At 48.9% G+C, this 25987-nt stretch overlaps 1 protein-coding gene across 1 annotated transcript; it reads left to right on the top strand.

The window, feature by feature from the left end:
- The first annotated feature begins 19978 nt into the window (after window positions 1–19978).
- MYOG (myogenin) lies at window positions 19979–22856 on the top strand. Its single transcript, XM_006731560.2, has 3 exons — window positions 19979–20530; window positions 21298–21379; window positions 21979–22856. The coding sequence occupies exons 1-3, from the start codon at window positions 19985–19987 to the stop codon at window positions 22098–22100; spliced, it is 750 nt and encodes a 249-aa protein (XP_006731623.2). The 5' UTR covers window positions 19979–19984; the 3' UTR covers window positions 22101–22856.
- The last annotated feature ends 3131 nt before the right edge of the window (window positions 22857–25987 follow it).

Here is a 25987-nt window from a genome sequence, read left to right as displayed (position 1 = left end):
CACTGCTCTAGAAACTAGGATACAGTGAAGAACAAGATAGACATTGTCCCTGCGCTTATTGAGTTTTCAATCTGAGGGAGGAGGGACTTTTGCTTCTACTTATAAAAATATAACTGGTATCAGATCATCCCTCACACTGAGAACTTTAAAAGCTAGATAAAACTGTTTGAAGGCATGGCAGCCATCTTGGATGAAGGGCCAAGGTCCTCAGCTGATCCCAACATTCTAAAGACAATTTTCCAAGTAATTTGCCTAAATTGTGCATATGTAAGGCAATGCTTCAAGAAACCAAGTAGAAATTTTGGCAATGCTATGGTTCAGGAGACACAAATTAGAGTTCAGGGGCCCCGGCTTTCAATTTAGCCACTGGAAGAACTAGATCCTAGAAGTAAGGGTAACATGGAAACAGACCAGTCTTAATTGAATCAAGTTAATTTGATCATAATCTAACTGCCTGCCAGAAGAAAATTAAATCCTTATCTGGAGGAAGTTAACATCATCTAGAGCTTCTACAATTTATCAGAAACAACATCTAGCAATCAATCAAAAATTGGCAACACAAGAGATTGAAAGCCAAGAGGAAAAAAAAAAAAAAAAAAGACCCTTATCCCCAAGAGGAAAACCCAGACCCATATGTGATTCAGATTTGTTATTTACCAGATACAGACTTTAAAATAACTATGATTAACGTATTCAAGAAAACACATTAAAAGATAGTATATTTCAGCAGAGGAACAGAATCTTGAAAGATTCTCTTCTCTTGAAGAGATCCTAGGACTGAAAAATAGAATAACATAACTAACCACAAATAATTTATTTGATGGGTCTAACAGCAGATTTGACAAAGCAAAAGAAAGGATTGGTAAACTGGAAGATGAATCAATAGAAAAAAATCAGATTAAAATTAAAATTCACTCTCCCAAAAAGATGGAAAATGTGTAAGACACATAGTATATGGTTAAAATCCCAATATATGTGTAATTGGTGTGCCAGAAGAAGAGAAAAGAAAGATAAAACAGATGCAGTATTTGAAGAGATACTTCAAATATAAGCATTCCAGGGCACCTGGGTGGCTCAGTCGGTTAAGCATCTGCCTTCAGCTTAGGCCATGATCTCAAGATCCTGAGATTGAGCCCCACATCGGGCTCCCTGCTCAGTGGGGAGTCTGCTTCTCCCTCTCCCTCTGCTCCTCCCCCCTGCTCACGTTCTCTCTCTCTCTCTTTTTCTCTCCTCTCCTCCTGCCAAATAAATTTTTTTTAAAAATCTTAAAAACAAAAAACAAATATAAGTATTCCAAATCCTAGAACTTTCCAAAATGGTAGAGGAGGTGGATAGGGGGATGGGTGAAATAGATGAAGGGGATTAAGAGTACACTTACCATGATGAGTACAGTGTAATACATAGAATTGTTGAATCACTATATTGTGCACCTGAAACTAATATAACACTGTATGTTAACTATACCTGAATAAAATACACACACACAGGAAAAAGAGAAATGAAGAAAAAACCCAAAACAACAACAACAAAAATGGAGCCATAGACTCAATAATATCCATACTCCTCCCATGCAAAAAAAAAAAAACACCAGAAATACATCATAGTAAAACTGTAAAACTCCACTATAACTGGAGAAAACAAAAACAAAGAGAAAATCTTAAAAGCAGGCACAATAAAAAGACACATTGTTGCAAAGGAGCTAATAGAGTTAGCAAACTCTTCAACAGAAACAATGAAAGCCAGGAGACAATGGAGTAACATCTTTAAAATTCTAAAGACAAATAACTGCAGATTTAGAATTTATAAACAGCAAACACAACTTTGGAGTGACATCAGCAAGGTGGCCGAGTAGGGGACAGCAGGCTTTGTTCCCCCACAAAAAACAACAGACAGCTATCCACAAACAAAAATAGCCCTGGGAGGTCTCAGTAGTCCATTTAAGAACCTATAGCAACACCATGAAGCAAGAATAGAAAAGACCCACAAAGAAAGATCACTAGGGACATTGGCTTACCTGACATGTCTGAAGAAGAAGGGTGCGGGCTATCAATATCAGCCACATGGCAATGCTGTCAGGGTCCCCAATAGCCGGCTCTGTGGGGACACCAGCAGCCTCACACTGCAAACGAAACTCAGTTCAGACATAGAGACCTAAATGTGAAAGGTCAAAAAAAAAAACCCACTTCTGGAAGAAAACAGAAAAAAGTATCTTCATGACCTTCTAATAGGCAAAGATTTCCTAAACAGGAACAAAAATCCTTAACTCTAAAGGAAAAGAAGCAAAAAGACATCTTAAGAGTGAAAAGGAAACCAGAGTGAGAGAGGATATCCTCTGACAAATGACTACTATCAAGAATATGAGGGGCGCCTGTGTGGCTCAGTCAGTTCAGTGTCTGACTCTTGAATTCAGCTCATGTCTCAATCTCAGGGTTGTGAGTTCAAGCCCCACGCTGGGCTCTGTGATGGGCATGGGGCCCACTTTAAAAAAAAAAAAAGAAAGAAAGAATATGAGGAACTCCTACAATCACTAAGAAAATGATAAACAATCTAATAGAAAAATGGGCAAGGTACTTAAACAGGAATTTCACAAATGAAGAAATATGAATGGCTGATAAATATCTGAAAAATATTCAACTTTACTAGTCATCAGGGATATGCAAATTTTAACCACAAGAGATGCCACTTTGTTTTATTTTTAAAGATTTTATTTATTTATTTGAGAGAGAGAGAGAGCACAAACGGGGTGGGGGGTGGATGGAGGGGCAGAGGGAGAGGGATATGCAGACTCTGCTGAGCGGCGCCAATCCCGGGACCCTAGGATCATGACCTGAGCGGAAGGCAGACAGTTAAGAGACTGAGCCACACAGGCACTCCAAGAGATACCATTTTAATCCCTCCCAATAAACAAACAAAATTTTTAAGTTTGACGATATCACTATTAGTGGAAGTGTAAATTGGTGCAGTCACCTTAGAAAACAGGTTTTACATTATCTAACAAAGTTAAGACGTATTTACTCTGTGAGGCAACAATTCAATTCCACCGCTTTGTATACACCCTAGAGCAGCTCTTCTGTGGAGAAGAACATCTGTTGCAGTGTAGCTCCCAGAACTCCCAAACTGGGGAAAAAAAAAATCCATCCTTTCCATCAGCAATAGAATTGAGAAATAAGTTGTGGTATATTCACGCAATGGAATCCTGCACTATAATGAAAGAAAAAGTGAATAGCAACACAACACAACACCGATGAAAGAAGCCAGTCTCAAGAGAAGATGTGTACTTTGATTCCAATGATAAAATATTCAAAAACGTATGAAATCAAGCCATGTCTCATTTTGGAATAGAAATGTGATACAACTGTAAAGAAAAGCAAGGAAATGTTTTTTTTTAAGATTTTGTTTATTTACTTGACAGAGAGAGAGAGACAGCGAGAGAGGGAACACAAGCAGGGGGGAGTGGGAGAGGGAGAAGCGGGCCTCCCGCCGAGCAGGGAGCCCGACGTGGGGCTCGATCCCAGAACCCTGGGATCACGACCTGAGCCGAAGGCAGACGCTTCACCGACTGAGCCACCCAGGCGCCCTAGAAAAGCAAGGAAATTGTAAGCACAGAATTAATGATGAGGCTTACCTCAGCTCAAGGAGGGAATGGGTAAGATTAGGGAGGCGTTCAAAGGCAATGCTGCCATGGTCTGTTCCTTCAAACAGCCGCACGGTGAGTGTTTGTTGAATTTTTATTGTTATACATTGTAACTTATAAATATTACTTTCTATTTAGTAAAATGTGATACATTTAACACTTTCTGTATCTCACATCCATATGGATTTCTGATCAGTTGGCTTGTGGTGGAAGAAACATGGCCGCCGCTATCCCAGGTCTCAGCTAAGAAGCAGACCACAGTCACTGACGCTGTCTCCAGGAAGGCCCTGTTGAAATGCTGTTCCTGAGAAAAGCAAGTGTCCTGACCAATATGTTTGTATAGTGTGTCAGTCAGCTCAGGCTGCCATGATAAAATACCACAGAGTGGCCCAAACAACACAAATTGATTTTCTCAGTGTTCTAGAGGCTGGGAGTCCAAGGTCAGGGTGCCGGCATGGTCAGGTTCTGGTGAGGGCCTCCTTCCTGGCTGGCAGACAGCCTCCTTCTGGCTCTGCTCCCACGGCCTTTCCTCAGTGAGTACATATGGAGAGAGGGCAAGCTCTCTGCTGTCTCTACTTAAAAGGGCGCTAATCCCATTATGAGGGCCCCACCCCCATGACCTCTTCCGACCCTAACTGCCTCCCAAAGACTCCATCTCCAAATACCATCACACTAGGTGTTAGGGCTCCAACATCTGAATTTGGAGGGGTGGGGGTGGGACAAAAACAGTCAGTCCAAAGCATATAGCCACCCAGATTAGCCAGTTGTTATATTTAGCTAATATTTATTATACCTAGCTAATTATTGCAGGTTGAGAGGGGCCGGGGCACACAGGACTCCTATGTGTTTTTAGGGGGCAGGAATGAGAACAAAGGGAGGGCCCAGGGATTCTCACCTCATCACCCCCACAAGGTTGAGGGTTTGCTTAGCTCTGGGGACTCCAAGAGCCACTGTTTCTGAGCCCCTCTGCTGTAGGGGGGCATCTGCCTCATAGGCCCGGCAGGTTTTCTGTGCACCTTCCAGCCGCCGTGTAGCCGCTGACCGTGCCCGGCCATGGGCGATTCTTTAAATGGGCATTTCCTTCCAAAAGAACCATTCCCCAGAGAGTTCCTCGACATCTGCAATGATGGAGAATTCACACACAGGCTTGGGAAGAGCTTTAAATTCTAAAGCAGAGAAAAATAAAAATCCTGCCAGAAACAGAAGAAGATGGGTAAGGATGGAGACAGGGATCTAGGAAGCTTCTGCTTTTGGGCTCAGTATTGGGGTTTCATAGAACAGATGGCCAGGGGTTATTTATAACTCGCAACAGGCAGAGCTGAGATCCGTGAAATGCTACGGGCTTGTTTGACAATGGATGGGGCCAGGGTAGGGACTGAAACCTCCCTAAGGACTCCTAGAATGCTAGTCTTGTGTGTGTGTGTGTGTGTGTGTGTGTGTGTTTGGCGGTGCGGGGGGAGGGGGACCCATCATGGAACCCCAGCCCCATCTCTCAGCTAGGTGAGAAATCCCCCAGAGAACTGCTTTCAGGAATAATGGTCCCACTAATAATAATACATGGGAACTAACACATTATCAGCCGACTGGGCGCCAGGCGCCAAGCTAAGTGTATTATTATGCCCATTTTCCGAATGAGAAAGCTGAGGGTTGGTGAGGGTAAGTAACCAACCTAAGGCCTCATTACTCTAAGTGACGAAGCTCTCTGCCTGGTGCCCTGGCTTGTGTGGGAAGGAGGAGAGGTCAAGGGTCTAGATATCTAGATATCTTCCACTGTCACATCAGCCCGTAGCCACCTGAAGGGGCAAGATCCCAAGGGGCAGAAATCTGGCCCAGGAACTTTGATAGGGTAGACGGGGACAGTGAGCTGGCAATACCGAAGGGAGGCTCTGGACAACGTGTGTGTACACGCATGCGTGTGTGGTGTGTGTGTACACCCAGGTGATCACTCAGAGGGAGGCAATGTGATTATACATAGAAGACATTACATGTATATTAAATGACTATTTCCTGGCTCTCAAAGACAAGGCAGGCAGGCTGCTAAAGTCCAATATGACTTACCGCACTCTACCATCTGTCACCTTAGGCAAGTCACTTCCTCCTCTCTACCTCTCAGTTTTTCCTCTTTAAAACGAGACAGTTGGTCTAAGATTCTTCCCAGCTCTGATCATCTATGCAGCTCTGGTTTCACTGGAGTTAGCAAGTGTGGGGGAGGGGGAGGCTTGGGGTTGTCAGAGGTCAGAAGTCAAGTTTTTGGCTACCCACCCCCACGGCCAAGAACCAGCCCTGGCAAGGACAGCCAGCAAGAGCAAAGCAAAAGGAAGACAAGTCAGGAGGCTTGTCTCCATCAGCTCCACATGGCAGGGAATAAGGCACAATGAGCATCACTGATCATGCCAACACCCACTCCCAGGGCTACAGGCACTGGTGCCAGGCGTGCCCGCCAACAGGTAGACGGAATGTTCCTAAATTCATGACTCTAGGTGCGAGGCTGTCTGTCTCAGAATAAGCAAATCCCCAGGCAGCTCGATGAAGTTCACCGTTTCTGCAAAAGGCCTTCGGAAGGTCGAGGTGTCCAGCCTCCTGCCTCAACCTGTCTACAGTTCTATGCCCTTCTGCATGACATTTTCACTTTTCCCAGTGGGTACCACCAGCACCCAAAGAGCCAGGAATTCACCCCAGTTCACAGAGAATGACATTCAGGTCAGCCCAGAGAAGGAAAAATGACCCGGACTCTCATTCTGTGCCAAAGAAGGGACTTGCTTTGATGACGTGGACTCCACTGTTTAGCTGTTTAGCTCTGCTAATCAGTAAGTATGTAGTGAACATCTACCCGTGCACTTGCTGAATACCTACTGTTTACCCACTGTAAAGCAGAGTTGCACACCAAGGTGGCCTAAGGCTGGAGCCTGAGATAGTAGACATTCATGGAGGAGACCGTCCACCAACTTTGGAGTCTGCCAGGTTGGGTTCTATTCTTGCCTCCACCTTCTATTAGTACTGTTAACAATTTCTTTTTTTTTTTTTTTTAAGATTTTATTTATTTATTTGACAGAGAGAGACACAGCGAGAGAGGGAACACAAGCAGGAGGAGTGGGAGAGGGAGAAGCAGGCTTCCCGCAGAGGAGGGAGCCCAGTGCGGGGCTCGATCCCAGGACCCTGGGATCATGACCTGAGCCAAAAGCAGAGGCTTAATGACTGAGCCACCCAGGCGCCCCCGTTAACAAATTTCTTAACCATGACTCCCAGTCTGAAAATTGATGTAATAATACTTACTTCATAGAATTATTGTAGGGACCAAATATTTTGTGTGTATAAAGCATTTATCACAGTCCCTGGTAAACAGGAAAGTCCTAAATGGTGAGGTAGTTGTTGATGATGACCTAGGAATGACAGTCACATTGTCCCCCTGAGCCAATCCTGCTCTGGACCCAGGGTGCTTCCCCTGACCAGCCAATGCCTACCAGGCGACATGAGATGGAGAAGGCAGCTGCCTCTGGGTTTGGGATTCTAAGAAAACATTGCTCCTCACCCCTGGACCAGGAAGTGTGAGAGCTCACTAGCCAACAAAGGAAACAGTCTCTTTCAAAAATCTGGTTACAGCCAAGAAAGATGAGAAATAGGCAACTGGAGACTTGGGAAGCCAGACACAGTGTTGGGAAAGCAGCCCTATTGAAAGACAGGGGTGGGGAGTCCAGCCCAGTTGGGGAAGGGTGAATGCATGAGTTCCTGTCCCAGTCCGAGCTCCTGACCCACCTCCCAAGGCCTCAGCTTGCCTATCTATAAATGCAGAAAAGCAAACCATAGGCTGAGAGAAGCCATGGCTAAAAATCGGAAGTCAGGGCTCTATGTCCACTGCGGGGGAGCCAAGATGGAGTGAGGGCATGGAGCATGCGAGTTAGTGAACTCCATCAGTGGTCTGAGGGTGCAAGGCTTGGCACTTTAGGAATGAAAACAGCCTACAGAGGAAGAATCCCTGGGCCTGGGAAGCAAGTCCACCCAACCCCACCCCTACCACCAGGAGGCCATCTGCTTTCAGTCGCAGAAAAGCAAATGGGTCCTGCCTTGGGCTGGCCCAAGCCCCCACAGAGAGGGGAATGCAAACAGGCAGTATTGCTCAGGGAAAACACTCCAGGCACTAGGGCCGGATGGTAGAACGCAGTGTTCCCGCAGCCCGCTATTCGGGGAACGCAGCAGATGGATCTGCCCCAACTACAGGGAAACATTTGGTTTCTTGTCTCACACCAACTTACTGAAGAGGATTGTGAGGAGGGCCCAGGGACAGACAAACAAAAGAGAAGGTCGGGGAAGGGCAGGGAACCCAGGCCAGGAAGCTAAGTACCAATTTCCTAAGAACCTTCCAGAGGTCTTGAGCAGGGGGTGACAAAATGCCAAAGCTGGGAGGGACCTTCCGGAACACTGAATCCAATCCCCTTGTTTTACAGATCAGGACACGGAGGCCCCTAGAGAAGTCAGCCTAGCACCATGGAAAGAAACTATGGAGTCAGAGAGAGGAACTCCTCATAAGCTGTGTGATTTGATGCAGGTTCCTTAACTTCTCTGAGCCTCAGGTTTCCTCTTAGTAAAACAGGGACTCTGTCTTCACTCCACATACTTGTGAGAAATGAGGGAGGTAACGTACATAGACCACTTAGCACTGTGTCCAGCGCACAGTAGAGACTCAGCAAATACTAGCTTCCATTTCTCAAGGCCACACAGGAGTTAGCTGCAGAGCTAGGAGTAGAATACAGATGTCCTGACTCTCAACTCAGGGAGGTACACCACATTCCTCATCCCAGCTACAGAAAAGAGTCCATGACAAGACACGCCTATGATGTGCCCTTAAGGGTGGGGTAGGGAGGGGGTGAAGTGATGTTAGAAGGGATTTTCTCATGGCCAAAGCATGGGAATGCATTACCAAGGGTTCCATTTTGGGAGCTTATATAAGTGTGTGCCTGGGATGGATTAAAGGCTGGGAATGAACTAAATGTCATCTCAATGACCTGTTCAGCCCGCAGATGCTAGAATTCAACTTACCAGAAGCATGGCTGGTTGCACCACTCCCTAACCCTTGCCCCCAAAAGAAAGGAAACAAATACTCATTCATTCATTCAACAAACATTTATTGAGTATATGATATGCCCGGAGAAACAGGTTTTCTAATTAGCATTTTGTCTGTGAAAATAAGTCTCCAAGATAGTAAATGAATAAAAGGTCACACAACTAGCAAGCGGCAGAGCAGGATACAATGGCATCTCGGGCTGTTCTTTACCCCGTGCCAGCCGCATCTCCCGTCTTCCGATGGAGAGAAAGGAATAAGGTTGTGCCGAGGGCTGATGACCTCAGTGGTGGACATGGACAGAAGGTTTTGGGACAATTCCTGGCTGGTCCCTTCCTGAGGACAGAAGTAACCCTTGGAGGCTGCCTTGTGACGTCATTCCAAGACCGCCCAGCTCTCTCTGGGGGCCACCCTGCCCTTGGTAGGAATCTGTCTACATGGCTCCCTCAACAGGGACCCTCCCTGCAACATCCTCACCTCCTGGGGGCTCCCCTGGGCCTGCCACATTCACGTCCCTGTCCTGAGAACAGAGAGGCAAGCAAAGAGGGACATTCAGAGCCTGAGGACACAGACACAGTCCCTGTCTAATGGTAGAGACACATTTTGTGCCCTCGGGGAGCCCCCGGCTCATTAGGGAAGATGCGGCCCCTCTCCCCAGAGGGCTCCCAGGATGATAGAGTGATAGAAAAAAACACTACTACTGCTCTCAGGGAGCTCCCAGTCTGATGGAGGAGACAAGGACCGAAGGCAGGCTCAGTAATAATAACGGACCTAAATTAACTGAGTAGACACTAAGTGCCAAGCACTTTATAAATATGAACCCATTTAATCTATACAACAATTCCATGAGACAGGTCCTATTTTTATCCTTATTAAAAGAATTCAAAAGTAGAGGCACAGAGAGGTCAAGTCACTTGTATAAGGTCACAAAGCTCAAAAGTGACAATGCCAGGATTACAAGCCAGGCAGTCTGGCTCAAGGTCTCCTAAGTAAAAGACCAAGAAAAAGCAAGCCACTGAGCAGTGCTGGACAGTCTGGGGATACTCTGATCACCGTGGATTCCAGGCGACTGGCAACAGTGGGTCTGGTCTGAGAAGGCTGTCCGAGGAGCATAGTGTCTCAGGTCTTGCTTGGAACTGAGTGCCCGGGGATAAAGTTCCAGAAAGGTCTGAAGCAGAGAGCAGGCCCACTGAGATCAGGATGGGGGCACCAGGATGGGGGCACCAGGAGGGGGGCAGTAGAATAGGACCCCTGGAAGAGGAAGACCAGGAGCACTTGGAAAGAGTTTGGGTGGAGCACCTGCAAAAGTCCAGTGAGGTTGCCATGGAGAGAGCTGGCTGGGGGCAGGGGAGCCGAATTTGGGTGGGCAAGAGCACAAGGGAACATGCAGTGTGAAACTTTCCACACGGAAGGTTCTTGAGCACCAAGCCTGGGGGTGAGACCGGGGATGGGGAGCTGAGAGGAGGCAAGCAACCTGTCAACAGCGCAGCCACGCACCCCTACCCCAGGCCCAACAGGGCTCTCCCAGCACAGCGCTATTTGGGGTGTCCATCTCAAATGCTCTAACGAGTTGACTGTTGAACAACATAACTGATTGTGAGCTGGGCTTTGGCATGAAACGGATCTGAGTTTCTGGTCCTGGCTTTATAATTTACCAGCTGCCCACCCTCTCTGGGCTCCGGATCCTCATCTGCAAAATGGTGATAATAGTAATTATTTTGTGGGGATTATTGTGAGGATTACCTAGCACTTAGCACAGGGCATGACAGAAAGGGATCAGTAAGTAATGACCCATGGGTTATTTAAAAGTTTAATTTCCAAATATCTGGGGGGATTTTCTAGAAATTTCTGTTACTGGCTTCCAATTTAATTCAATTGCGGTCAGAGCACATGCTCTTTACTATGGTATTTTTAAATCTACTGAGACTTTCAGTGGCCCAGCATATGATCTACCTTGGTCAGTGTTCCATGTGCCACTTGTTACTAACGGCAGTTAGCAAATCAATGGAATGAGTGAAGTCTTCTATTTCCATATTAATTTTACCTACTTGTTCTGTGAATTACTGAAAAAGGATCTTTGAAATCTCTAACGAGGGTGCTTGAGTGGTTCAGTCAGTTAACCATCCAACTCTTGATTTCGGTTCAGGTCTTGATCTCAGGGCTATAAGTTTGAGCCCCATGTTGGGCTCCACGCTGGGCATGGGGCGTACTTAAAAAATAAAAATTTTTCAAAAATGAAATTTCTAACTAAAATTTTGGATTTATCTAGTTTTCCTTTGCAGCTTTATCATTTTTTGCTTCATCTATTTTGAAGGTCTATTATTAGGTGCACAGACATTCAAAAATTAATATGTCTTATTGATGAATTGACCCCTTTATCATGTATTGTCTCTCTTTATCCCTGGTAATATTTCTTGTTCTGAAATCTACTTTTTCCGGATATAAATACACCACTCCACACTTCTTTTTCTTTTTTTTAAGATTTTTTATTTTAAGTAATCTTTACACCTTAACATGGGGCTCAAACTCACAACCCCGAGATCAAGAGTCACACGATCCACCGACTGAGACAACCAGGTGCCCCAACACTTCTTGATTAGTGTTTGCATGGTATGTATTTTTCCATCGTTTTACTCTCAACCTATCTGTCTTTACATGTTAAGTTAATTTCTTGTAGACAGCCTGTAGTTGGATATTGCTTTTTATCCAGTTGTACTATTTACATTTAATGCAGTTATAGATATAGTTGGGGGTAAATCTACCATCTTGCAAATTGTTTTCAATTTGTCCCATCTGCTCTCTGTTCCTCTTTGTCTCTTTTCCTGTCTTCTTCTAGATTAACAGAATATTTTTTTTAATATTCCCATTTAACTCTAGTATTGGCTTATTAGCTGTAGGTCTACATTTTATTTTTTAGAAGTTCCTCTAGTGTTAACAATATGCATCTTTAACTTCTCACACTCTACCCTCAAATAATACTATACTTCTTCACATATAATGTAGAAACCTTATAACAGTATAATTCTATTTCCCACCTCCCATTCTCTGTGCTATTGATCTCATGCATTCTATTCTTATATTATATACCCTACAGCCCAAGGTTACTATTTTTGCCTTAAATAGGCAACTATCTTTTAAAGAAATTTTTAAATTTCTTGGGGGTGGAGTTTAATTCTTTTCATATGACCCACATGCTTAGCACTTCTGATGCTCTTCACTCCTTTCTGCAGATTCAAGTTTCCATCTTGTATCATTTTCCTTCTGCCTAAAGAACTCCCTTTAACATTTATTATAGTAACTACCTCCTGGTGATAAATTCTGCCAGCTATTCTCTGTCTGAAAAAGTCTTTACTTCACTTTCATTCTTGAAAGATATTTTTATTGGATATGGAAGGCTTTTCTTTTCATTTAGCACTTTAAAGATGCTGTTCTATTGTCTTCTGACCTTCATAGTATCTGACGATAAATCAATATTGATTCTCCTATATATAGTGGGCCTCTTTTTCCTGACTGCTTTTTAATTTTTTTTTTTTAAGATTTTATTTATTCATGAGAGACACAGAGAGAGAGAGAGAGGCAGAGGCAGAGGGAGAAGCAGGCTCCCCAAGGAGCAGGGAGCCTGATGCGGGACTCGATCCCAGGACCCCGGGATCATGACCTGAGCTGAAGGCAGATGCCTAACCATCTGAGCCACCCAGGTGCCCTTCCTGACTGCTTTTAAAATTTTCTCTTTACCGGGCGCCTGGGTGGCTCAGTTGGTTGAGCGACTGCCTTTGGCTCAGGTCATGATCCTGGAGTCCCGGGATCGAGTCCCGCATCGGGCTCCCTGCTCGGCAGGGAGTCTGCTTCTCCCTCTGATCCTCCCCCATCTCATGCTCTCTCTCTCTGTCTCATTCTCTCTCTCAAATAAATAAATAAAAATCTTTAAAAAAAAAAAATTTTTCTCTTTACCACCAGTTTTTGGAAATTTGATTATGATGTGCCATGGTGCGGTTTTCTTTGTGTTTATCCTTTTGGGGATAAATGATTTAGATTTATGAGTTTATAGTTTTCATCAAATTTGGAAAATTTAGAGCCATTATTTCTTCCAACATTTTTCTGCCCCTTTCTGGTACTTCAATTACCTGTATGTTAGTCTCCTTGATATTGTCCCATGGGTCAGTGAAACTTTTTTTATATATTATTTTTCTCTGTGTTTCATTTTGGATATTTCTATTGCTTTGTATTCAGATTCAGTGAACTTTTTTCTGCAACATCTAATCTGCTATTAATATATAATGTACTGAATGTCTGTGGTCTCCCCAATATTCATATGTTGAAGCCCTTGCCCCCAGTGTGATGGTATTTGGAGACAGGGCTTTGTAGAGGTAATTAGGTCATCAAGGTGAGAGCCTTGTCTGATGGGATTAGCAACCCTTCCAAGAAGAAACACCAGAGAGCTTGATCTCTCTCTATATATACACACGTGCACTGAAGAAAGGCCATGTGAGTACACAGCAAGAAGGCAGCCTTTTGTAAACCAGGAAGAGAGCTCTCACCAGAACCCAACCATGTTGGCTACCCTGATCTCAAACTTCCAGCCTCTAGAACTGTGAGAAATAAATTTCTGCTTTCCATTCTGTCTATGGTATTTTGTTAGGCAACAAAAGCAGACTAATCTATAAATCTATCCAGTGAAACTGTAATTCCTTTTTGTATCTTCTAATTCTCTCTTCATTATGTTCATGTTTTTCTTTAAATCCTTAAACATACTGAGCATATTTATACTAGCTCTTTTTTTTTTTTAAAGATTTTATTTATTTATTTGAGAGAGAGAGAATGAGAGAGAGCACATGAGAGGGGGAAGGGTCAGAAGGAGAAGCAGACTCCCTGCTGAGCAGGGAGCCCGATGTGGGACTCGATCCAGGGACTCCAGGATCATGACCTGAGCCGAAGGCAGTCGCTTAACCAACTGAGCCACCCAGGCGCCCTATACTAGCTCTTTTAATGGCCCTACCTGCTAATTCTATCCTCCCTATCATTTCTTTAAAAAAAGAAAAAAGATCGATTTACTTATTTGAGAGAGAGAGAGCACACATATGCACACAGGGGGAGGGGCAGAGGGAGAGAATCTTCAAGCAGGCTCCCCGCTGAGTGAGGAGCCCAACGCGAGGGCTCCAGCCCACGACTCTGAGATCACGACCTGAGCCAAAATCAAGAGTCAGACACTCCACTGACTGAGCCACCCAGGTGCCCCTCTATCTTCCCTATCATTTCTGAATCCATTTCAATTGACTGATTTTTCTCTGTGGGTCACATTGAAATAAAATCTTTAGAGAAGACAAGAGTAATGGGATTAATAGCACAGGGAGAGTTCCCAAGTTCCTACAGTTAACAGGTGGAAAAACTACCTGCTGTTGCCAGGGAAGACATTATTCATCACCCACATCTTAAAGATAGAAAAATGAAGCCCAGAGCGAGGAAGAGACTTGCTTCAAACCACACAGATTGGGGCTTGGCAGAAGAGATCTTATCCCCCACACCCAGCCACCTGACTTTCTATCGCAGAAGGCTCCCTTTGTATCAGTCTAGAGCCTGGGCCACTCCTGTAGAAACGGAGAAAAAGCTGGATGTCTGAGTTCCACAGAGGGGAATGCAGGGAGGGTCTGCCAGCACATTCTGGGAAGGGGTGGCTGTTGGGAGAGGTATTGGGGAGGAGAAGACAGAGCCAGGAGAAAAGCAAAGGCATCTCCACCCAGGCAGCAGCTGCTCCCAAATATGTCACAACTTGTCAAAGAGGCAGAAATAGAAGCTGTCCGTGGAGTGGAAGGGGGTGGGGCAGCTTCTGAACCCACAGGGAGGGCAGAAGGCTTCTGAATCCACAGAGAAGGCAGAAGGGGGGGGTTGGTTACTAGAAAGGAAGGGGGATAGGTGGGGGGCTAAGTCTGAGGGCAAGTATGACAAATATATGCCAGCCAGTTCTAGGGAGACTGAAATGAGTCCAGAGAACCATCTGGTTGCTTTTCAGTGAGACTGAGTATGGGAGCAGAAGTGGAGATGGGAAAAGGACAAAAAATCCAAGGAAACCTACCCTCTCTGATCCTACAAGTCCATTCTCTAGGGCCAGGCCCAGTTCAAACAACTCTCCAAACAGTCCCACTCTGACCCTATGAGCACTTCCTCCAGACCCACATGCTGAGTCAGAACAAGAATGTTACCTCTCAAAGGATCATTTGGATCATTCAGATCAGCATCTTGATTTACAAATGGGGATACTGGGAACCAGAGAGGAGAAATGACAGCATTGTGCCCTGACCCTTACGCAGGGTTTCTTCTTCCACTTGCCCTTAACTTCCTCACAGTCTTTGTCTTGATCCAGAGCTGAAGGCCCAGCTCACATAGGAACATGGAATACTCATAAGAAATCCTCACCCATTTTTCCAAAGGCCCTCAGGTTCACACGGTCACACACTCTGCTGAAACCTGGTCTGGTTATTTTTAAACCTAGCTCTGTGCTTTGTGTCCAACAATCACCACCCCCATGACCCCCACTCCCTGGGGACCCATTCCCTTCCGCCTCCAGGCCCATACCTTCCCCCACCCCAAGGCCAGAGATTCTTGATGAATGAGCCTGGCTCTCAGCTCCAGATTCCAGGCAGGGACGGATTTCCCAGTGGTTATCTGATGCTCAGTCCTCAGTGGAAACAATGTGTGGCCTCCGGAGGCCTGGGGCCCCCCTGCTCCTCACCTCTCAGTTGGGGCTCCCATCTGCCTCTAGACCTCTCCTCCTGTCTCAAACCCCCAGGCTTCCCTCGGTCTCCCCAGCCCAGTGTCTCTCACCCCCTTTTCCTGTCTTCAAGTCTCCTGGACTCTCCCTTCAAAGCCTAGAGCACCTCCAGTTCCCTCACTGTCTCCCACCTGGAAGGCACGTACTCACGTGAAGCATGTTCCTCACTGTCAGCCTCAGGGAGGGAAAGGAGACAGCTGGATTCAGCCCCAAGGCCTAAAATCAGGCAGTCCAAGAGCCAAAACCCTTCACACTTTTGATACTGGTGCTCTGTGCACCCTTGGGCAAGTCACATCCCGCCTCTGGGCCTCAGTTTCCCAGTGTGTAGAAGAAAGAAGGTGGACTAGCTAGCTAATCCTTAGGCTACCTCCTAGCTCTGACATTCTATGATTCTGTGATGGGTTCTCACCCTGCTGTGAGGTTACTGCTCCCCAAATAATCAAGCTGATTTGTATGCCACATTCATGCATCTAGGTCCTAGAAATGTACACACATTCCTGCCACCAAACCCCCACCTAATTCTCATCCATAACACCCAGAGACCCAGACTAAGAAAACAAAAAGTGGGGCCTGTTTGGAGAAGCCAGAAGCCCCCACCCTTTCCAGACTCTTCTCCTTTTTGCTTCTCTATTGCCAGGCACTTGAGACTCCAGAATGGGAAACTCGCTTTGATGTTGGCCAAGCAACATGGCAGCCCAGGTCAGCCCACCTGTGAGGCCAGCAGGGACTGGAAGTCAGAGAGTAGGGCTGGGTGTGTAGCAGAGGGGGAAGGAAGGACCCGAGAGGCAGGTGAAGGGGATTTCTGGGCATTTTGAAACCCAACTACTACCATGCAAATGAGATCAGCACAGCATGCAAATAGACAGAATTGAGTTGAGACAGACAGGGTGGGGGCACAAACAGCTTGGCCCTGGAGCCCCAGCCAGGGATAAGGGCTTCCTCTGGAAGGAGCAGGACGGCTGGAGGAGGCTACAGTTGGGGCAGGGGGCCCTGTGTGCCCAAGCCAGCAGGGGTGGGGATTAAGGCCCGACGCCCTGCTGTCAGGTTAGAGCTGATGGATCACCACTGGTGGCCGAGCACAAAGGCTGTTCTGTGCTTGGCACCAATGTGTTCCCATCCATCAGAGGGCAGCCTGCATGGGGTGGACGAGTGTGCAGGGGAGGAAGGCCAAGCCCCTAGATGTGGCTGCTCCACAGCGCAGCTATGAAAGAGGAACAAGGTGGGTAGAGGACCAATCCCCCCAACAGGGTTCTGAGGTCAGAGATGCCTGGGCCACTCTATCTTCTCAGTCCTAGGATGGTCTGTGCCCCACAGCTAGGCCCTGGCATGGTCCTCAGGCCACTTACATGGACAGACATTCACAAACACATCTACAGACAGGGCTTCATTGAAACCCAGACACAAAAGATCACCCTAACCTTCCAGCTCTGCCCTCACCCTTGGTTAGAGACGAACATCACACACACAAGGCCAAACTCACACCTCCACCAGAGAGTAGGCACTGAGCCTATTTCCTGCTCTCACCCAGGTCCGGCCCCAGCCCCGGGGACTGACGCAGAGTGGGCCCCTAGGAAAATGGGTTCAGCCAAGGAAGGGGCGTAGTTAGTAAATTCTTTCTCTGGATTATAGCATGGCACTTTTTACCAGCTAACACTGCCTACCTTCGTTAGATAACTTTGTGTACTCCTCTTCCTTACTCAACTGTGACTATGCTGCAGGCAGAAAGACCACCTCTTATTCACATGGGTGACCCCAACACCCAGCACAAGGTGTGCAATACATGTTTCTTGATTGAAAGAGTGAGTGAATAAATAGATACACACCTGGGGTAGGGCCAGGTTTTCCCTCCCCCACTCCTGCTCTTCTGGTCCCCTGGAGGCGGTGACAACCAGGGCAATAGCCTGGGATACAGGCCAGGAGTGGAGAGGACAAAGCAAGGAGCTCTTTCATTACTACAATGACCATGGTCCTCTCGCACACACGCGCACGCACGCCCTCTGCCAGCTGAAACACACTCGCTCTCCTGGAGGAATCCATCCTCCCGCCTCTGAGTGGGTTGCTCGAACCCTCAGCACCTCACTCCTGGATCACTGCTATGGTTTTCTATGGCCTCAGCTTTCGAGTCCGCCCATGTCCAGCTGGGCCTCCTCCCATCTTTACAGACTTGTCGAATCGCCTCCTTACCGGAAGCCCGAGAGCTGTGCAAACCCTCTGCCCAGAGCCACCTTCCCCTCCTCTCTTCTCATCTAAATCCCACCTGTTCTCCAGGAGCCAGCCCAGCACTCTCCTCCTCCTCAAGCCTTCCACGGAGACCAGACTTTGGTGATTTTGACTTTCTATAAACTCCCGAAATGCTGGGTTGATGAGCCCACTCATTTGCAATCGATCACGGCCCCCATGTTTCCTACTGAATTAAAATAGCTCTCTCTTACATTACAGTTTAACATTCACATTTCGGCGTCCATGCTCGCCAACTAGATAGTAAGATCCTGGAAATCAGAACAAGCCCAGCTTTCCTGCTTCCATTTTTAGAGGATGTGAACACCTGTTTAGGGGCAAGACAGATTGTATCCCAAAAGGACCAAACGATGCAATTTTTCGGTTTCCATAGTAACTTCCACATCACTTCTTTCCTCAGGGCTCATAGGACTAGGGTGTAAACCGAGGCAAGGTTTTTCTTTTCTCTTTGCTTGGCGGGATGTGTGTTAGAAATAGCACTTCTTTTTCAGCCCAGCTGGTCAAAGCAGGGTCAAAGCAGGGTTGAGAATCCAGAGCCCCCCCTGCTGCCACACTGGGAAGGCCAAGAACCCAATGAAGACCTCACTGCTTCCCTCAACATGCTTGGGTTTTTTTTTATTGCCCAGCTGCGACCCCTCCTCATCTCTGGTCCCTACCCCAAACAGACACCAGCACTTTCCTGGCTCCTCACCATAAACCATGAGCGGCAAGAAAGCCGGCTCCTTCAAGCTCCATATGGGTCTCACCACCCCTGAGAAGTCCTCTCTGAGTCCCCAGCACCATTCCTCCTCCTCTTATTGCCACCGGTTGGAACTTACAACATCAATCTCAAATGTCAAGTGGAGGAGGGATCAGACTTAATCCACAGGACCCTAGAGAAAAAACGGGACCAAAGGATTTTGGGGGAGCACATCACAGTCCAAAATCCAGAAGGCCTCCCTGTGGCCAGAGCTGCACATCAGTGAAACAGGCTGCCCTGTGAGGTCAGCAGCAGCTGGACAGTGGCCACCCGTGAAGGGGATTCAGGCATCATGGGTTGGGGGGAACTAGGTGACCACTGGGGTCTACTAATGGTCAGGTCCTTGAGGGCAGAGACCCTGCCTGGGGCATCCCTGTAACTCTTCAGCCCTAGGGCTGAGCTTGTTCACTGCTGGTCTCTCAGGCCAGGCCACAGTCTTGGGAGCATTGGTCCTCTCAGACCCCAAACCCTCTGCTGAGAGGTGACCATGGACTGAGAAGCCTGAAGATGTAGTAGTCCTTCCTCCCACCGACATTTGAGACCTACATGCTACGTGTAAAACTGATGGCTTAGATGAGAAGATGCAGAACCACCACACCAGGTGGTCAAGGAGAGGCGAGATTCAAAGTGAGTCTGGAGGGCTCTGCTTTCTCTCCCTCCCATCCCACCCACAGTAAGCAGCCAGGAGAAGCTGGGTGCCCAGATGGGACAGTAAACAGAGTTGAAGAGGCAACACAGAAGGATGGATAAATGATCCAGAGGGAGAGAGGGAGGAGACAGAGGATTTAATAGATCCTGACCTTGCTCCTGCGGGGAAGGTGGCGAGCGGTAGCCTGTAAGTCCTCATTCTTGCTCTGCCCCTGACCAGCTGTGTCAAAGGGAAAACTTCTGACCCCTGCCAAAAGGACCAAAAAATTCTTCTTGCCTCAATTTCCCCCGTTACAGGAGACCTATGAGACCTAAGATGTCCAGGCTGCTTTGGAAACCCAGAAGTCCAGGTTCCTTCTCACCCTGGACATTGAGCCCCCAAACATGCCCCGAATTTGAAGTGGTCTCATGCTTCTGATGGATGGATGCTGGTTAAGTGCTGTCAGGAGGCAGGGGGATGGACACATTGACTTCTTCAGTCCCCTTCCAGCCTGAACCCTGCCCTTCCTTGTTCCCTCCCCTCAGTTCCCCCCCACACACACACACTTCTTTGGGACTAGCAAGGGGAAAGCAGGCAGGCCGCCTGGCTAGGAGTAATTGAAAGGAGCAGATGAGAGGAGAATGTGTGTCCTCCCCCACCTCCCCTGCCCCACGGGGGCTGCTGAGAAATGAAAACTAATCAAATTACACCGACGGCCTCCCTCCCCGTGCACAGGAGCCAGCCCAGGCTGGGGCAGGCAGGCTGGGGGGGGTGGGGGGGGTGGGGGCTGGGGGGAGAGGGAAGGGAATCACATCTAATCCACTGTAAACGTCTTGATGTGCAGCAACAGCTTAGGGGGGGCTCAGGTTTCTGCGGCATTGGCTATATTTATCTCTGGTTCCATGCCAGCAGGGAGGGTTTAAATGGCACCCAGCAGTTGGCGTGAGGGGCTGCAGGAGCTTGGGGGCCAGTGGCAGGAACAAGGCTTTTCCGACCCCATGGAGCTCTATGAGACATCCCCCTACTTCTACCAGGAACCCCACTTCTATGACGGGGAGAACTACCTGCCCGTCCACCTCCAGGCCTTCGAGCCGCCAGGCTACGAGCGGACTGAGCTCAGCCTGAGCCCCGAGGCCCGAGGGCCCCTCGAGGACAAGGGGCTGGGGACCCCCGAGCACTGCCTGGGCCAGTGCCTGCCGTGGGCGTGCAAGGTGTGTAAGAGGAAGTCAGTGTCAGTGGACCGGCGGCGTGCGGCCACACTGAGGGAGAAGCGCAGGCTCAAGAAGGTGAATGAGGCCTTCGAGGCCCTGAAGAGGAGCACCCTGCTCAACCCCAACCAGCGGCTGCCCAAGGTGGAGATCCTGCGCAGCGCCATCCAGTACATCGAGCGCCTGCAGGCCCTGCTCAGCTCCCTCAACCAGGAAGAGCGGGACCTCCGCTACCGAGGCGGGGGCGGGCCCCAGCCAGGGGTAAGTGGCTGTCCCACCCAGGTGCCCCAGGGGGAGGGGCACAGGAGGCACCTGGACGGCCCGGGGACCCGAGCGTGGGGCTCGGTCAGAGAGTTGGAGTAGGTGGCAGGTGGGATCTTACAGGGCCACAGGACCCCCTCCTTTGTCAGAGCTGGGCTGTCCGGTTGACCTCCGGTGTCCCTTTGTCCTTTCAGGCCAAGCTAAAGGCAGTGGGGAGAAGCAAATGTGGAGAGGGGTGGCAGAGGACCGAAGGAGGGATCCAAGAGCAAGTCCAGAGTCAGCCTGGGTGGGAGTGAGAATTAATCCCAGCGCCTGGGGATGGGGCCTGAAAGTGGCCAAGTGCCACTTTGTACCCCCCGCCCCACACCATCCTGTGTAGGTGGCTGAGCAGAGAGAACACCTACCCAGTGTCTCTCCCAGAGCCCCAGCCAGCCTGCACCTGCTTCCTTCACCCTTATCCTCCACCCTTATCCTAGGGTCAGGAAAACCAGGGACCCCTTGATCCTGGGTGTCCTGCCAGGACAGAATCACCACCCAGGATGGAGGACAGGAAAGGCCTGGAAGCAGGGGCTCCTGTGGCCAGGCGGGGGCATGAAAGTTGCTGATTGTGAAGATCCTGAGGCTGAGGGTGCCCTGGGCTGGAGGGCTGCAGCTTATGTGCCACCCTCCAACCCCACAATGGGAGCTTTTGCTCATTGGAACTGGACAGAGAGACACCACCAAAAATGGCCTGTGCTCTGACCTTGGGCCTTCACCCTGTCTTGCAGGTGCCCAGTGAATGCAGCTCCCACAGCGCCTCCTGCAGTCCAGAGTGGGGCAGCACACTGGAGTTTGGCCCCAGCACAGGGGGTAAGTGAGACCCTCACCCTCAGAACTTTGGCTCAACCCCATCAGCCTGTCTCTGGGCCCAGTTGCCTCCTTTTACCTTACTTCTGCTCCAGCCCTCTTCCTTTGGTCTCTCCAGGGAACTGCTGAACCCGGGGCCCCAAATGGTGGGCCACAAGGCCCTATGCCTCCTTGAGACCTTGACCAGCTAAGGATCAGTCTAGGCCTCCTACAGCTCCCCAGCCCGTGCCTGGGGCCTGACCTTCTCCCTGGAGAGGAGAATGTCTCTGCCCCAGGGGTCCCTGGGAATTGCTGAGTCAGTGCAGCGTGACTGGGCCAGCAAAGGGCAGTTCCAGTCTCCAGGATATGCCGTCCTGGCTCCACCTCGGAGTAGCTGCTTTCAAATTCTAACCCAACTAGGGGAGTTCAGAGAGGAGGCACACGCGTTCATTGCACACACGCATGGCACTGGGAAAGGCATGGGCTGGGGAGTAGGATTCTTGAGTTTTGTTCACCTATCTGTCCGGGAAAACCTGTGGCAGCCCCAAAGAGCTCACTCCCTGTCCTGGGTCTTGAAACCCCCTTCGCCACCCAGGTAACATCCTCCCCCCTTCTCCTTACAGATCACCTGCTCACGGCTGACCCTACGGATGCTCACAACCTGCACTCTCTCACCTCCATTGTGGACAGCATCACAGTGGAAGATGTCTCTGTGGCCTTTCCCGATGAAACCATACCTAACTGAGACCGTCTGCCAGGCCGGGTGGTCCGTGGGACCCCCACGCTGGCCACAGATGCCACCACCTCGGCAGCATGGGCTTCCTAAGCCAGGCTGTCCTGATGCCGGAAAGCCAGCCCTGGGGCTGCCAAATGCCAGACTAGCCCCTTCCTCCTCCATATAAGGGTAACTCGCCACCCAGAGAGGGAATGGATGCTCTCATTTAGCTGACTCCTTACAGCAAGGAGCATCCTGTTTCCAGGGAGATAAAGCAGGGGACCAGAGTGCCCCTCGCGTGGGCCCCGTCAAGGGGGCAAACTCAGGAGCTTCCCTTTTTTCATAATGCAGCCAATTCCACCCCCTCAAGAGAAACAGTCTGAGAGCTGAAGACCGTGTCCTAAGCAGGACGGGCTGTGTACATGTCCTGTTCTTGTCTCTTCCCGATGCCAGTGGCTGGGCTGGGCCTGCCCTGAATCGAGGGAGAAGAAAGGGAGAGGAACAATCCTCTGTTCCCAAGTCCCTGGGGGGCCAAGCTTTTGCAGTGAATCCTGGGAACCTTCCAGTGGTTTTATGTTTTGTGTTGTTTGTAAAGCTGCCATCTGACCAAGGTCTCCTGTGCACAAGTTGCCAGGGACAGGCAGGGAGGGGGGCAGGGGCTCTCGGGGTGATTTCTTTTCTTAACTAAGCATTGTGTGGTTTTGACATTGTTTTGTAATTTTTTTTTTTTTTGCTAACTTATTTGGATTTCTTTTTTAAAAAATGAATAAAGACTGGGTGCTAGAAGAGCGTCTGTGATGATGTGGAGGGAGGGGGTGGCCGCCGCTCCTGCCCCTCCCCCTCGGTGGTGCAGACAACCCCCTCAGGTGCCTCCTAAGGACTGGACCTGGTAGGGTTCCAAAAGCAGCTCCAAAAGACAGCTGAGCAGCTATCTTGCTGGTGGTCACCACGTGCTGGGAGCCCTGCTCTTTTTACCACCATGAAGGAAGCTGGGTGTGGTCCACCGGCTGGGTGAAGACCAGATCCACAAACACCTCGAGATCCAGAGGAAAGCCTGGCCAGCATTCTGTGGCACGCTTCCTTACTCATGGACACTGCAACAGTCTATGTGCTCCGTCTTAAATCCCAAGAGGTCCAGTCCCTTCCAACTAATGAACATGCTCTCTGGCCAGCACTCATCCCACCACCAGCAGGCAGGGTTGTAGAGTGGGAATTTGTGGGTTTCCCCTCCCTAATCCCTGCCTCTCCTCTGGTGTGACATTACCAGGGGCCCTGCAGGAAAGTGGGAGGTGAATAAATCAGCGTGACTGAGGTCAGACACTGTCCATTCCCTGCAGGCCAACCAGCATGTCCCCCTCGCCACACCCTTCCATCTCTCCAGGCTGAAGGGGATCCTGGCCCCCTGCCCACAGTTCAGAGGATGAAGGCAGTTCTGCTGCGGGCAGAGGGAGGGCCTCACAAAGAACAATCAAAGGAAGAGAAGCTGGGGTTCTCTTCATGGGATGCTGTATCTTCCAACTACTGGCTGAAGGGAGAAGGTGGGTGGAAAATTGAGAAGATTCTGGACATAAATTACATAAGGACTAGCTGGGGAGATAGCAGGAGCTAGAATTTGAATGGACCATGAACATCTACTAAAAATTTTATTAACTCCAACTGCTTTAGGCTGAATTTGTCTGATTTCTTGCAAATTATAAGTTTCAGAATCATTACAGAAGTCTGGGGATTCGGAGCGTGATACATTCTAGCCCCCACCCAATTCTTCCGGGCCCCTGTTTGGGACTTCGCCCAGTTTAACCTTCCAGGCTCTGGGACCCATTCTGTACTTGCTCTGGGCTTAGCGGGACCATCTCTCCCATATCTGCCCTCCAGACTTGCTCCTGAAGAGGGCTGTCAACTCCCCACTCCCAGAAACTCTGCCTAAGGAAGAGAAGGAGGAAGCCCCAGAGTAGGCTCACAGACCAAGGTGAGGGTGCAGAAGGGAGCAGCCCCCCGCCCCAGGGCCTATTTGTCTCCAACAACCAGTCAGGGTTAGGCCTACTGGGAGTCACAGACTGGCTTCATCTGCCCTATCTGTGGGGTTTTCTTCTGGAGTCTGTGTCCCTGTGTTTACAGTCTCACCTTCTTGGAAGGGCCGGAGAGGAATACCTACGTCATTTGCATGACTCTTAGCTCCCCCTGACTCACTGCCCTTGGAGATGAGGAGATCCCCACAAGCCTGGGTGCAACACCTTGGCTCTCAAGTCTACATTCACTCCCTTACTATCCACTAAAAACACTAAACTACACATTCAAAGGGGGGGGGGTCTGCTCCCCTCAAGTTCATTTCCTCTGTCCCTGGTACCTCCCAAGCTCCTAGGTGGATACAATCCCACCACCTTCAGTTGCCCTGCTTCTCACTGGGGAGCTAGGGGCAGTAAAGGACAAGCGTACTCGTCTCTACTACACAGCTGATAGGCTCTGGAGTGGCTGACATATTTTCTAAGTTTATTCTTCTTCACTCATCACGTCAATTGGAAACTGAGGTTCATATTCCTAACCTGGTTAGAATGAACAGTCCTCAGTAATGGCCACCAGGGTCAACTGTTCCTGATCATTGTCAGGGGTGGCCATTGTCTACCTATTTCTTCTTTGGTCTTTAAGTCCTTAAGCTTCCCACCAGAGCGACAAGCTGCTGGGATCTCAAAGGTGTGAGCAGCAAACTTGGCCAAATGGAAGCCCAACCTCACCCATTATTTGCACAGAATAAACGACTGTCATCAAAGCACTGAGCCTTTCCTAAAATAAATGCTTAGCCTTCACAATTAAATTACAGATAAGACTCCAATTAATGACTAATGAGTGGTAGTTCTTTAGGGAAATTAGCTTAAATCCGGTCTCCAGTGGAAGTACCTGCAATAAATCAAACCGGGTTAATCAAATGTTACCTAATAATGGACTTCAGGGAATCCTCTAGAATGTAAAGATAAGAATTACTGGGAATTGGCATCCCGGTTGTCAGTGTGTAAAGAGGAACTTCGTAGAGTGTTTAGCTGATCAGCGTGAACTGCAGAATGCTTCCAGTACTATTTGTTGCTTCAAGTACCATTGGTTGCTTAGGTATCCAACTTTTCAAGGTCATCTATCTGGTCAGCTAGAAAACGATTTCAGTGCTGCTGGTATAGTAGCTGGTAGGACCACCTGGAGAGGGAGGTGGAGGGGGACAATGGAAGGTGAGAGGAGAGGAGCCCCCTCAAATCAGGCGTCTGTTGCCTGGATAGAACCCTATCACCAACATGTCACATCCCTTGGACTTGTCTGACTTCCTGGCTTCTGGGCTCCAGGCTGGAGCTGAGGTGCCTGGTGGTGCACCAAAGCTCAAGAAGGACTGAAGGTTCCAGGTTCGGCTGGGGTCTTGGCTAAGGACCCATAGGCCAGGCCTGGGTGGGAACCCCAAATCTCCACCCCATGGCAATTCTGGCTGTGCCTCTCCTCCCGGCCACAGGCAACCACCAGACACAGACTCTGCCTCTCACTCTGCCTGGAACATTCCTAAGGGAGGCAAAGGAAAGTGCTCTAGAAAAGAAATCTGGAATCTTCTTTCTTTTCTACAAACGCTGACAGAAACATGATGTTGGGGTCTCATCTCAAGTTCAGCATGTCTATAACTAAACTCCCATTTCCACGTACGCTCGCTCCTTCCACATTCCCCATCCCAGTGGATGGCAACACTGGGAAACAGTTTTCAATCCCCAAAAAAAGTTTTTCTGGATTCTTTCAGATCTCATGCTGTAGCTAGCTGGTCACCACGGCTGGTCAATTCTACCTTCGTGGAGTGGGTGGGAAGGGACCCGCAGAGGCTTGCAGGCCCTAGGCCAGCACCTTCCCTCCTCTGTGTGCCCTTCCTGGGTCACAGGTTGCCTTGTCTTGCTCCCATC

Source organism: Leptonychotes weddellii, chromosome 6, assembly GCF_054177405.1.
Source record: "Leptonychotes weddellii isolate Sample4059 chromosome 6, ASM5417740v2, whole genome shotgun sequence".
NCBI classification, from domain to species: Eukaryota; Metazoa; Chordata; class Mammalia; order Carnivora; family Phocidae; genus Leptonychotes; species Leptonychotes weddellii.
This window is presented reverse-complemented; position numbering and strand designations above follow the sequence as displayed.

Coding starts and splice junctions, on each gene's coding strand:
- MYOG (XM_006731560.2), top strand. CDS start 19,985: ATGGCACCCAGCAGTTGGCGTGAGGGGCTGCAGGAGCTTGGGGGCCAG. Junction 20,531..21,297: donor GGGGCGGGCCCCAGCCAGGG/GTAAGTGGCTGT, acceptor CCTGTCTTGCAG/GTGCCCAGTGAATGCAGCTC. Junction 21,380..21,978: donor GTTTGGCCCCAGCACAGGGG/GTAAGTGAGACC, acceptor TTCTCCTTACAG/ATCACCTGCTCACGGCTGAC.